General features: G+C 45.5%; 1 protein-coding gene across 1 annotated transcript in view; it reads right to left on the bottom strand.

Moving 5' to 3' along the window:
- The window catches only part of ITIH2 (inter-alpha-trypsin inhibitor heavy chain 2), a 43808-nt gene extending 37198 nt beyond the window's left edge, over nucleotides 1–6610 (bottom strand). The window contains exons 1-3 of the mRNA XM_007534724.3: nucleotides 6395–6610; nucleotides 4408–4482; nucleotides 858–890 (exon numbers count right to left, since the gene is read on the bottom strand). Of these exons, the coding sequence (XP_007534786.1) occupies nucleotides 858–890; nucleotides 4408–4482; nucleotides 6395–6478 (192 nt within the window). The 5' untranslated portion in view covers nucleotides 6479–6610. The remainder of the gene's footprint in view (nucleotides 1–857; nucleotides 891–4407; nucleotides 4483–6394) is intronic.
- Nucleotides 6611–14523: the final 7913 nt, after the last annotated feature.

Here is a 14523-nt window from a genome sequence, read left to right as displayed (position 1 = left end):
TTTTGTTGCCCTTGTTGTTTAACATTGTTGTTGTTATTGATGTTGTCGTTGTTGGATAGGACAGAGAGAAATGGAGAGAGGAGGGGAAAACAGAGAGGGGGGAGAAAGACAGACACCTGCAGACCTGCCTCACCGCTTGTGAAGTGACTCCCCTGCAGGTGGGGAGCCGGAGGCTCGAACCGGGATCCTTAAGCCGGTCCTTGTGCTTTGCACCATGTGCACTTAACCCAATGCATTACCGCCTGACTCCCACCATTATGCTATATCCCCAGCCCTTAAGAGTTTTCTTTCTTCAATACTGGTGTTTGTCTCCCCACATCCAACTTTATCACCCAAGGTGAAACTTTGCAACTCAGAAACGTCCAATGCCTTTCAAGCTAAGATAAAACCCAGGTACTCTCAGCAGAAGGAGGGTCAGAGCAAGAAGTCAAATGTGAACAACTTCCAGTTGATGCCTTATTGCCTTGGGAAGGGCTGCTGGCACAGCTCTGGGAGAACATGTCAAGCTTAAGACTTCCTTCCCTTAGCTACTCTCACCTTCCAAGGCTTCCAGGAGCCATGTTTTTAACCAAAGCTGTTTCACTGGAATAAAATCTCCTGCCTGGACAGACCCTCTGCTGTTGGCAACCCTGGAGCAAAGAGGGAGAAAGGATATATTCTGCTCTTGGGAATGAGTACTCCAGCTGTCTTGGCCCTGAATTCCAGTCACACTTCCCCAAAGAATTGAGTAACCAGGATTTCGAAAGTTGGGCAAATGCCCTCCCTGGTGGAGACAAGGGGCCCGCAGATTGATTCCTAGAGAATAGGTAACCGAAAAATCGTTCCCTATCAATGGTTAACAAACCAAGTAAACTCACCACCGCTTCCTCGGAGTCTGCAGGCACACTCCTCTGTGGAAGGAAGTTAGAGAATCATTCTTCAAAAGTATGTGACTTATTACCTGGAAGGCAAAGACTGTCTGCTCTCAGTCAAATAATCTTTTTTTTTTTTCAATACTAAGCTGTAATTCATTCATTGGAGCTAAGGCATAAATATCAAATGCTCTGGGATATTTTTTTCCCATCCCGTGTTTTTCTGAACACATCTCTTGACCTTTTTTTTTTCTTTCTAGTTGCATACACATTATTCTTTGATATAATCTTAAATAAGATATTTCTAAGTGTAAATATGCAACCAAACTCATGCTGAGTAGCATATCTCATTTTATCATGTCTAGTTGCATTTCCCCACTCCACCCCACCCCACCCCACCCCATATATATTTAAAAAATTTTTAAATATATTTATTTATTTTCCCTTTTGTTGCCCTTGTTTTTTTTTATTGTTGTAGCTATTATTATTGTTGTTATTGATGTCATCATTGTTGGATAGGACAGAGAGAAATGGAGAGAGGAGGGGAAGACAGAGAGGGAGAGAAAGACAGACACCTGCAGACCTGCTTCACTGCCTGTGAAGCGACTCCCCTGCAGGTGGGGGAGCCGGGGGCTCAAACCGATATTCTTTTTTTTTTAACCAGAGCCCTACTCAGCTTTGGCTTATGGTGGTGCAGAGGATTCAGCCTGGGACTTTGAAGTTTCAGGCATGAGAGTCTCTTTGCATAACCATTATGCTATTTACCCCCGACCCCACCCCATATTCTATCTACTCCTCCCTGTTCCCCCAAGCCCTCTCCCCCCAAGCCCTCTCCATTCTCTCCAGTGACCACCATGGCTAAAAGTTTAGTTATGGTTATGTTTTGCAAGTTAGTTTTAGTTATTACTATTGCACATATGAGAGAAACCACCACGTAGTGGTTTTTCACCTCCTGATTCAGTTCACTTAGCATTATCATCTCCAGTTGCAGACATTTTGTCCTTAATGACACAATGTCATGTCTGAGTTTTTACTCCATTGAGTGGTTGCCTACAGGCTTATCCAGCCAAGAGCATGAACACTCCACAGTCCCCAAGGTACCTTCTTCCAGGCTCCCTCTGCCCCCCCCTTTTCACGTAGCTACCCCTCTTCATCTTTCAGATTAGGTCTCAGCTTGGGCCCTCTCAGCAATCCCTGAACCCTCAAACTTTACGAGTGTTTCCATATCAGCATGATCCTTCCTTCAAAGCAAGATGATGGTAATGTCAGTCTTTCTCTGTCCACTGGTCAAAGCTAGAGCAGTGCAGGAGTGTTTGGGCCCCTCCTCCCTGGTGTGGCCCTGCAAGGTGACAGGCACATGGAAGGTTCTGCACTCTTGTGGCCATGCTGGGGAATCAGCCACTGGGCCGGGGACGCTGAGAGTGTGGCATCAGAGATACAAAAGACAGGTCATGTCTGATGGGCCCCACAGTAAGAAGCAGGGTGCTGGGTATGCTATTCCTTTGCCAGGTCTGGGTTAGACAGGTTTGAGGAGGGAGTCCTGTGGCACAGAGGAGTTGTCTCCTTTGAGGTGTTTTTTTTTGTTTTTGTTTTTGTTTTTTTTTGTGTGTGTGTGTCATTGGATCTCCTCTATGTGGAAAGATGAACATTTGGTGTGAGGACTTACCCGCTGGGTTTTAGTATTAGTGCTCTACAAAAAACAAACAAACAAAAAAAAACCTTGAAGAATTTATGACACACAGGAAACAAGGTCTGACTACAGACATCTCCATGAGTCTCTCTGGGAGAAGCTATGCCTTTCATGGTACCTGGAGGGTTCACACCCACAGCTGGAGGGTCTGCCCACGCAGGACCTGCTCTCAGAGCTGCTCTGAGGTGAAAGGAAAGGGAAGATGACCACAAAGAGAGGCATCTGGGCCCACAGAACAAGAAATGTCTTCCTGCCGTCAGGAGTGACAAGGGCCAGGAAGGTGTGGAAAAAATGGAAGCCTCATGCTTTACTGGTAGGAATGGAAATTGAGGCGGCCCAAGTTCCCACATGACCCAGCCATCTCACTCCTGGACAGCCATCTGAAGATTATGAAGCTATGAGCACAGAAAGCCACAGTCACCCCAACAATTATCACAGCATTATTTAGAACAGCCAAGAAAGGGAAACAGCCAGAGTACCCCTGTGGGATGACTGGGTAAAGATGACGTGTGTGGCTCAGCTATGTCATAGAATATTATTAAAAAAGTGAAAATGGGGCAGGGGTAGATAGCATAATGGTTATGCAAACAGACTCTCATGCCTGAGGTTCCAAAGTCCCAGGTTCAATCCCCATGCACCACCATAAACTAAGCTGAGCAGCGCTCTGGTTAAAAAAAAAATTCTTTCTGTTTGTAGCAAAATGGAGAGAACTCAAGTGGGGATATGCAAAGAAGAATAAGTCAGAAGGAGGAAGACAAGCACTGAATGATTTCACCTACATGCCTAAGAGAAGGACATAGAATCTGTGAACAACACTTCCCCATCTGCAGCAGGGCTGCTTCATGAGCGGTGAAGCAGGTCTGCAGGTGTCTATTCTTCTCTCTCTTCTATCTCCCCACCCCCTCTCAATTTCTCTTTCTCCTATCAAATAAAATGGGGGGTGGGGAATGGCTGCTGGGAGTGGTGGATTTATAATGCTGGCACTGAGTTCCAACGGTAATCCCGGTGGCAAGCAGCAAACAAACAAAAAATAAAATCAATGAGCAGACAAAAAGTAATAAAAATAAATAGTGGACATTGACAACAGACCCAGTTTTCCTGAGGGGAGGTTGATGAGGGTGAGATAGAAGGTGTGAGGTATGAAAAATGTGGTGGAGGGGCCGGGCGGTAGCGCAGCAGGTTAAGCACATGTGGTGCAAAGAGCAAGGACCGGAGTAAGGATCCCGATTCAAGCCTCCAGCTCCCCACCTGCAGGGGGTCGCCTCACAAGCAGTGAAGCAAGTCTGCAGGTGTCTATCTTTCTCTCCCCTTCTCTGTCTTCCCCTCCTCTCTCCGTTTCTCTCTGCCCTATCCAACAACAATGACAGCAACAACAACAATAATAACCACAATAAAGATAAAACAAGGGCAACAAAAGGGGAAAAAAAAATAGCCTCCAGGAGCAGTGGATTCGGTGCAGGCACCAAGCCCCAGCAATAACCCTGGAGGCAAAAAAAAAAAAAAAGGAAAAGAAAAAAATGTGGTAGGATAATGACTTTTAAAAGAATTATTATGATAAAATAGTAAAATATCAAAGCATCTGAAGCAGATGGGGCATTAAGTGCAGACATGTATGTATATGCATAAAAATGGAGAAGCAGTGTGCTCATAGGCACATAGCTGTATTGTTGTGGAGATAATCACGGAGCACTGCGGCTGAGAGCTCACAGCAACTACAGGGAAGGTTCACTGCATTTCACCTTGACAGTGCTTCTACTTTGCAAAAGAAAAAAGGAGAAGGCACTTGAAACAATCTAGCCGAAGTCATCTTAACCCTGCTTGTGCTACTTCAGTCCTAGTCCCTCTGTGAATTAGGGTTCACAGTACCTGATATCTCCGGTGCTCTGGCACAAAGTGAAATCGTCCCGGGGCCAGCTCCACAAGGTCTCCATATTCTGCAAACTTCCAAAAGAAAGAAAGGTGAATTCATTCACAAAATAAGATAGATATGAGGGAGGCAGCAGGAGTAAGGCTGCTCATTCTATTACTTCTGCATGTTTCCTGCACCTCTGGAAAACTTTTTTTTTATAAAAAAGATGAATTCATTCATCTATTAGTGAGAGCAAGAGAGAGAATCAGAGCACCGGTCTGGCACATGAATTGAAGGGAATTTAATCAGCACCTCATGCCTACAAGATCTGTGTTTTACCTGGGCCTTGCAATATTTTATGGCTTAAGGGTAAAGAAATGCAAGTTAACATCTACCAATATGTTGGGTGCCAAATCGCCTTTTACAGTCTGATAGGAGAGAGTAAGAATGGTGTTTGGGGGAAGCCAGTGAATTGTAACTTAAGAGAGATGGAAAGCACAGTCTCCCCCAGGTCTGAAAGGAGCTACAGGGAGAGAGACTGAAAAAGCACAAACACATCTGAATGCCACTCCACTTCCTGGCTGTCAGTGAGGCTTCCTTCCAACAGGCTCTGCTGGCTTTCAAAGTTCTGGAACATGGGCTCTTTTCTAAGTAGATGAAGTGATAGCCTCTCCTTGCTAATGAGTCCCCTGCTTCTAGGTGGTTCTGCAGGAGAGCCACTCTGTACGCCTTCCGAGCCCTGTGTCTCCTAGGATACTCCCACAGTGCGCATTGCTCTTCTGGCATCAAAATGGCTCTAGTGGGGCTTTCACAGTGCCTCAGCTGTAGATCCTCCTAACATTGAGGGTGGCAAAGGATGCAGTGGCAAAAGACCTTGACCTTCCAGTATTCCTTCCCTCTGCCCATCTGCTTCCCGCTCCCATTTAACAGAAGTTTGTGTGTGTGTGTGTTATGTTTTTTTTTTATTAATACTGATGTAATATTGGCTTATAAACAACAAGATTTCTGGGGTACAGTGTCACACTTGTACACAGGAGTACCTGACTCCTCACATCCACCACAGCCACCACCAGGAATACTTAATATGCCCTTGTTACTGAAATCCCTCCCTGTTCACTGAGGAGCTGAAAGCATGGCTGAGGAGACAGCATAATGGTTCTGTAAAAGTTTTTCCTGCCTTAGGCTCCAAGGTCGCAGGTTAAGTCCCTAGTACTAGCATAAGCAAGAGCTGAGCAGTGCTGCTTGCTCTCTGGTAAAAGGGATTAAAAAAAAAAATCAGCCCAGAAATAGAAAACGTGGTACTGGCACTTTTGCTACACTTGTAGTAACAGAGTGTCTCGTCCTCATTGTCACTGCTAATAACTAGGTGCCTGCATCATGCTTTGTAGCTTTTACAGATTTTTTTTTAATTAAAAAAATGGTTTTCACCTGGCTTATCACTGGGGCTTGGTGAATATGTGATAAATCCACCACTCCCAGAGGCTATTTTTTTTTTTAAATAGAAACATAGAGATATGGATGGTGGTGGGGGGGGGGGAGGGCGGAGAGGAGCTAGAGAGGGAGAGAAAAAGCCACCTGCAGCACTGCTTCACCACTCATGAGGCTTCCCCTGTAGGTAGGGACTCAGGGCTTGAACATGGGTCCTTGCGCTTGGCAATATATGCACTGCAGGGTGCACTACTACCCAGCCCCAGCTTTCACAGATTTTAAATTCAGACAACCACCTTTGTGTTGGATCAGTCTGAAGCTCAGTTCGTAAGTGGGCAGCTCTGCTCATAAATGCCGCCTGACGGGCAGGCACACTCAACTCCACACTGCACTCAAATAAAGCCTATGCCTGCATTCAGAAGCTGAACACACATCCAGTAGTTAAAACACCACACACTCCCACTCCATCAAATCTCACTCCACATCTTCCCTCCCCAGTCCTTGAACAGTAGACAAGTCACTATTTATGAAGCCCACATACAGGCCAGCTGCAGGGAACCTTCTGCAAGTACTTACTTCTGGGAGACTGTTGGTAGGGATTTCAAAGCCGTGGGCTTCTGAGAGAAGGAAGGTGAGGAGAAGGCTCAGGAGTCCCCTCATTGTGCAGGCAGCCCTGCCCAGCCCTCTAGCTCTCCCTGGAGAGAGAACTCCACTGCTCTCTGCTCTGTCCCACTCCTGGCTCGCAGGCTTCAAAGAAGCCACAGAAGAGCAGAGCTCGCCTTCAGAATGCAGGGGGAGCAGCAGTCGGCTCACAAACTTTGCTTGCAGGCAGGACAAATATTTGCTTTGGAGCTCAAACCTGAGCGGTGGGGGCGGACGGGATACAGAGGTCACTCAAACAGCGGAGCTGTGGAGGGGCCTTGTTATTATTATTTTTACTTGTTTTTACTGATTTTTGTTCATTGAGAGAGAGAAAGGGGGGGCATGGAACTATTCTGAGAAGTGGAGTCACAGGGGCCAGGCAGTGGTGTACCTGGTTAAGCACACATTGTACTGAGCAAAAGGACCAGGGTTCAAGCCCTGGCTCCGTACCTGCAATGGGGACACTTCACAAGTGATGAAGCAGGTCTGCAGGTGTCTACTTAATCTCTCTCCATTATTTCCACCTCTCAATTTCTCTCTGTCCTACTGGAAAAAAACAAACAAAAACCTAGCCCTAGTGATAACCCCAGAGGCAGGAGAAAAAAAAAAGTGCAGGTGTGTGTGGGGGGGCAGAATACTGGTCCAAGAAAAAGAAAAAAAAAGTGCATCCAGAGCACAGTACTGATGGTCCACTCTGCTTGGCCCCTCAGGGTCTCCCTGTAGCCCCTGCACTCAAACAGAGGACACATCCTTTGGGATAACAGTCCAGAGTGGGTGGGTAAGCTCCCAGCAGAGTGAGATTCTCCATTCAGCCTTCCACCCCTGCAAGAAAAAAGAACAGGGCCACAGTTCTGGGTGACACCTCTCAGTGGACATCACCTTGGGGCATGGTTTTTGAAAAATGATTAGGATTTTTCAGCACTATGGCTTCTTCTTGGGCCTTTCATGTTGGACCAATGGGACCTGATATCCAGAATGATCTCAGAGTACATTGAGCAGGGTTTTCTGGTAACCGCCCCTTGGCCTGTCTCCATACCCAAGGTCTTGGTGGAAACACCATTTTGGAGCTCTCTTGAAGTTCACAGCACCAGCGGACCCTTCAACAGCTGTGTATTTGGGTCACTGGTGCTGAACCTGGGTTCAAACCCTCCTGTCCTGCAGGAGAGAAATCTAAAGCCATAAGGCCAAAATTATTCATCCTCACAGATGCCATACAGGAGCTAGGGGGGCCGACTGAGAATTCAAAAATAAAGAGACAGGCAAATAAATAAATAAAGTCTATAAGCATCATAGAAAATTCTTGATGTAAGGCTCGAGAGATAGCACAGTCATTTTGCAAAAAGACTTTCATGCGTGCAGCACCAGAGGTCCCAGGTTCAATCCCCAATACCACTATCAGCCAGAACTGTACAGTATTCTTTTTTTTTAAACTTAAAAATTTTTTTATCTTTATTTATTTGCTGGATAGAGACAGTCAGAAATTGAAAGGGAAGGGGTTATTAGAGAGGGAGAGAGACAGGCACCTGTAGCACTGCTGCACCCCTTGTGAAGCTTTTCCCTGTAGGTGGGGACTGGGGAACCTGGGTCCTTGCGCACTGTAATATGAGCTCAACCAGGTGCGCCACCACCTGGCCCCCTAGTGCTCTAGTGTTTTTTTTTTTTTTTAAATCTTGAGGATGCGGTGGTGGTGCACTCAGCTGAGCACAAACATTACCATGTGCAAGAACCTGGGTACAAGCCTCGCTCCCCACTCGCAGGGGGGAAGCTTCATGAGTGGTGAAGCAGGTAGGCATGTGTCTGTCTTTCGCCCTCTCTAACTCCCCCTCCTTTCTCAATTTCTCTCTATCCTGTCAAATAAAAAAAATTAAAGTAAGAGAAAGAGAGGGAGGGAGGGGGAAGGAGGGGAAGAGAGAGAGAGAGAGAGAGAGATCTGTGTGGACCACAGAGGAAAACTACTCAGTGCCGGTGAAATGTTGTGAGGGTCTGGAGGAAAGGGTTACAGGAAGAGATCTGAAAACCACCACACAGGCCACCAGGTCAATCCACTGCTCAGGTAAAGACCTCAAGACAGGGAAGACAATGTCTACCCTGGACATGGGGAGCAGAGCCGGGGAGTTCAGAGAGAAGGAAAGGCCTGGAACTTGCAGGAATCTCAGGGGAACCCCTGAACTTCCTGCTAAGCACAGAGCAGTACAACCCAGCAATAGCTGTGTGAATTTCACAGGTGCTCCTTGCAAGGACCACAAATGAGCATGCCTCCCATTTCCTCCCCCAACTCCCCAGGACACCCAGAGTCCCATGGAACTCTCATCAGGCTGCCAGGATAATCATTCTCTGGGGCCGACTGACCAGCTGCATGATCTCTTCTAGAAAACACAAAGGTATTTTTAGTTGAGGCCACAGGACAGAATCAAGAGGCTGAGGGCATAATCTTGGAGCATCTGGGAGAATATTCTTTGATTCCAGTTTCCTTCAAAATTTCTCTTTATATCAGGATCTAGAGAGAGAAGAGGAAAAAAGGAAGGATATTCAGAAGTAGTAACAAGTGTAGGTGTGACTTAGAAAGGAAGAGAAGGGCAGTGGGGCAGTGGCACAGAGGGTTAAATACAGGTGACACAAAGCACATGGACCCGTGTAAGGATCCCGGTTTGAGCCCCTGGCTCCCCACCCACAGGGGAGTCGCTTCACAGGCGGTAAAGCAGGTCTTCAGGTGTCTATCTTTCTCTCCCACTCTCTGTCTTTCCCTCCTCTCTCCATTTCTCTTTGTCCTATCCAACAACGATGACATTAATGGCATCAACAATAATAACTACAACAATAAAACAACAAGGGCAACAAAATGAATAAATAAATATTAAAAAAAGAAAGAGAAGGCAGTACCATAGAAAGAATATATATATATATTTGTAGAAATAATACTCAACCCATATTTGTGATCTCAGGGAAATACTGCAGTTTCCAATGGCAGGAATGGGGACACAGAACTCTGGGGTGGTGGGAACGGTGTGGAATTATACCCCTTATATTTCATATTTTTTAAAATCAATATTAAATCACCAGTGGAAAAAAAAACCTGTTTATAGTGTGAGTCCTGTCCTTGGCTTTTGAAAGGTATCAGTCTACAATTCATTAGAAAATGCCCTTAAATGGGTTTTCAGAACATTTGTCCACTAGATGGCGCAGAGAGCTTGTCTATGCTGAGTGGGTCTAAGAAGCTATGTACATTCTGGGGCCAAGAACTACAAGGTGAATATGGAATCAATATCTCTCTCTCTCTCTCTCTCTCTCTCTCTCTCTCTCTCTCTCCTCTCTGTGTTTTAGTAGCAGCAGCAGCAGCAGCAGCAGCAGTAGCAGTACTGGGTTACACTCACTAGAAATACAGTTAGCTTCACTGGAGCAGCATTCAGTAAGTTAATGGCAGTGTTCCTCTCTAGTCACCTGTTTAAATGTTCACAGATAAAATGATTAATGATTCTGATATTTACTAATAGTAATATTTTTTTCCTTATTGGAAACACTCAATTTTTAAAAGACTTATTTGCTTACTTAAGAGAAAGAGAGAGGAGGAGGAAGGGAAAACAAGAACATTATCATGGCAATGCGACTCAAGAACTGAACTCGGGACTTTGTGCTCAAGGGTCCTGTGCTTTAGCCCCAGGCCAACCCAAAGATTGAAAGGCTCTTCATTTCATTAAGGTTTTTCAACTCCACAGTCTATTTTCCCTCCCATATGCCTATTGTTGTTGTGCAGGACTTCCCCAGGGCTTAATGAATGCATGGTTCAATCACAACTGGCTAGTTCTTTGACTTAAATTTAAAAATGTAAAAGAGAGAGAAAGGCAGATACAGAAAAAGAGAGAGAACTATACCACAACAACTGTCAAGCGATATTCTCCCCGATTGTGGCTGAAGGTTCAAATTTCACGCCTTGAGTACAGTAAAGACAGCAAGCACTCTGCTCTGGGGAAATGGCTCACTTGGAAAAGCGCTAGCCTTGCATGCCCTGGGCTACCAGTTCAATCCCCACCACCACCACACATACCAGAGCGGTACTCTGGCTTCTCTCTCTTTCTCTTTGCCTCATATGAACTCTACTCTTTTATGTGTAGGAAATAGAAATAAATCATTAAAAAAGTGTGTTCTACCAGAGGAGTGTTTACCTGGCCCCTCAAGTGCTGATAGTGACACCTCTGTAGACTGGGAGATGGCACAGTGGATAAAGCAGTGGACTCTGAACCGTGAGGTCCAGGGCTCGATCCCAGCATCAAATGTGCCAGAAGGATGCTCTGGTTCTTTCTCTCTCCCTCTCTTATAAAAAAATAAATATATAAATAAGCTTTTCACAAGATCTATTGACACCTCCCATTTGCATTACTTGTAGAGAGCTCTCAGGAGGAACAGAGTAGGCTGTTACACTTGACACTCAAGACACCAGCAAGGGCTGGTGGGATAGCTCATTGGATAGTGCACTGCTCTGCCATGCACACAGCCGAGGTTGGAGCTCAGGCCTCTTTGCATTGAAAGATGTTTCAGTGCTGTGATCTCTTTCACTCTGTCTTTATCTTAAAATAAAAAAAAAGAAAAGAAAAAAAGAGGGGGTTGGGTGGTAGCACAGCGGATTAAGTGCACATGGCACGAGGTGCAAGGACCATCGTAAGGATCCCGGTTTGAGCCCTGGCTCCCCACCTGCAAGGGAGTTGCTTCACAAGCAGAGAAGCAGGTCTGCAGGTGTCTCTCTTTCTCTCCCCCTCTCTGTTTTCCCCTCCTCTCTCCATTTGTCTCTGTCCTATCTAACAACGATGACATTAACAACAATAATAACTACAACAACAATAAAAAAACAAGGGGAAAAAAAGGGAAGATAAGTAATAAAAAAAAGAAAGAGAGAAAAAGAAAAAAAGGGTGGAGGGTAGATAGCATAATGGTTATGCAAACAGACTCTCATGCTTGAGGCTCCAAAGTCCCAGGTTCAATCCCCTGCACCACCATAAGTCTGAACAGTACTCTGATAAAAAAAAAAAAAAAAAAGAGAGAGAGAGAGAAAGATAGAAAAGACAGACACTTGCAAAAAAACCAAAAAGTCCTGCACAGTTCACAGAGAAACTGGACTTACAGAAGAGCTGGGACATCCTTGCAGTTAGCACACAGCTTAGGACAGTGGCGCTGTCTACAGGGCCAGACAGCCTGCCTGAGTGCCTCCTTCATTTCTGTGTCGAATTCACTCTGACATCAGGAAAGTGACTTCACTTCTCTGTACCTTAGCTTCCTCACCTATAAAACAGAAATAGCGATAGTTACCTATAGGGCTACTGTGAGAAGGGCAGCCTTGTGGGACCTTTTACATCTGGCCTGGGACACAGGAAGCGCGAGGTGAGTTTGCGAGAGCCCCACTGCTGGCCCAGGAGAGCAGAAGTGAAGGCTGTGGTTCCCATGTAGGAGACATGGGACAGAAGCCAAGCGTGTCACAGCTGTGTTAAGGCCACACAGCCGAGCCACACAGGGAAATCCAGTGGGCCTTGTGACTAAGTCCAGCAACTGGTGATAGTATGAGCAGAGCTTCTCCATGTTGGTTCCATATGGGCTGAGGAGAAAGCCTTTTCTCTGGAAAGTTCCATGTGGACAGAGGGCTGGCATGACAAAGTCCAGAGGCCCTGGCGGCTCCCTGGGTTGAATGGCATTTCCTACCTCTGTGGGCCAATCACACAGCCCCTTGGTGAGATGCCTCTTCATGTCTTCTTTTCTGCTCGGGTTGTTTACTTACTGTTTGGCTTGAAGTTTGTCACTATTAGCATTTTATTCAGTGCCAGGGAAAGGACCCAGAACCTCACCCAGGCGTGGTCCCACTAGCAGTTTCCCAAGGCCAATTTGAGACACACACGCACGCACGCGCGCACACACACACACACACACACACACACACACACACACACACACACACACACACGGGGGGGGAGAGAAAGAGAGAGAGGTACAAAGGAGAGGGAAGATAGAGACTGCGAGTGGGGAAACACACCACAGCACTGTTCTGTCATCCATGGAGTTGCCTTGTACTGTTTGTGGTGCTCCCAAGTAGCGCTGGGGGGAGCCCCGGCCTAGCATGGCAAGGTGTGCTCTTCCAGGTGAGCCGGTTCAGCCCTGGGCATTCTCTATACATCAAAGGCCTCATCTCCAGGCACCATTCCATTGGGAGTTTGGGTTTCAACATAAGAACTTGGGGGATGCAGACATCCAGACTCTGGCGAGGTGCTGACAGAGGACTGGTGGCCACTCTTTAATACCCCTGTCCCACCTGCCCAATGACATGGTGGAATTTAGAATCCATGCAATGCAAGAGGGCTCACCTGCAGGACAGAAGCTTCATAAGTGGTGGAACAGTGCTGTAGGTGTCTCTCTTTCTTTCTTCCCTTCCCTCACTTTATTTCTCTCTGTTTCCATCATAATAAATTTTTTTTTAAAGAAGCAAAAAATGACTGCCAGGACTTATGGATTCATCTTGCAGGCACTGAGCCCCAGTGATGACCCTGATGGCAAATGGTGATAATAATAAAAATAAGAACAAATAAAATTGATCCAATAGAAACATACGAAGACAAGAACCAGCACTATTCAACAAATGGTGTTGGAAAAAATGGGTTGAAACATGCAGAAGAACCACTATATTTCTCCAAACACAAAATTAAATTCCAAGTGGATGAAGGACTTGGATGTTAGACCAGAAACTATCAGATACTTAGAGGAAAATATTGGCAGAACTCTTTTCCGCATAAATTTTAAAGACATCTTCAATGAAACGAATCCAATTACAAAGAAGACTAAGGCAAGCATAAACCTATGGGACTATATCAAATTAAAAAGCTTCTGCACAGCAAAAGAAACCACTACCCAAACCAAGAGACCCCCCCACAGAATGGGAGAAGATCTTTACATGCCATACATCAGATAAGAGGCTAATAACCAAAATATATAAAGAGCTTGCCAAACTCAACAACAAGAAAATAACCCCATCCAAAAATGGGGGAGGACATGGACAGAATATTCACCACAGGAGAGATCCAAAAGGCCGAGAAACACATGAAAAAATGTTCCAAGTCTTTGATTGTCAGAGAAATGCAAATCAAGACAGTAATGAGATACTATTTTACTCCTGTGAGAATGTCATACATCAGAAAAGGTAGCAGCAACAAATGCTGGAGAGATTGTGGGGTCATAGGAACCCTCCTGCACTGCTGGTGAGAATGTAAATTGGTCCAACCTCTGTGGAGAACAGTCTAGAGAACTCTCACAAGGCTAGAAATGGACCTAACCTATGATCCTGAAATTTCTCTGCTGGGGATATATCCTAAGGAACCCAACACACCCATCCAAAAAGATCTGTGTATACCTATGTTCATAGCAGCACAATTTGTAATAGCCAAAAGCTGGAAGCAACCCAGGCGTACAACAACAGATGAATAGCTGAGCCAGTTGTGTTATATATACACAATGGAATAATACTCAGCTATTAAAAGTAGTGATTTCACCATTTTCAGCCCATCTTGGATGGAGCTTGAAGAAATCATGTTAAGTGAAATCAGAAACAGAAGAATGAATATGGGATGATCTCACTCTCAAGCAGAAGTTGAAAAACAAGATCAGAACAGAAAACACAAGTAGAACCTGAACTGCAATTGGTGTATTGCACCAAAGTAAAAGACTCTGGGGGGGGGGGGGGAAGAATATAGGTCCAAAAAGGATGACAGAGGACCTAGTGGGGGTTGTATTGTTACATGGGAAATTGGGAAATGTTATGCTTGTACAAACTATTGTATTTACTGTTGAATGTAAAACAATAATCCCCCAATAAACAAATTTTAAAAAATGGTATTTAAGGGGACTGGGCAGTAGCACACAGGGTTAAGCACGCATACTACAAAGCACAAGGACCCAAACAAGGATCCTGGTTCCAGCCCCTGACTCCCCACCTGCATGGGGGGTTGCTTCCCAAGAGGTGAAGTAAGTCTGTGGGTGTCTACATTTCTCTTCCCCTCTCTGTCTACCCCTCCTCTCGCAGTTTCTCTCTGTCC

Source organism: Erinaceus europaeus, chromosome 6, assembly GCF_950295315.1.
Source record: "Erinaceus europaeus chromosome 6, mEriEur2.1, whole genome shotgun sequence".
In the NCBI taxonomy this organism is placed as follows: Eukaryota; Metazoa; Chordata; class Mammalia; order Eulipotyphla; family Erinaceidae; genus Erinaceus; species Erinaceus europaeus.
The sequence above is the reverse complement of the archived record's forward strand: the minus strand, read 5'-3'. Positions and strand labels throughout refer to the sequence as shown.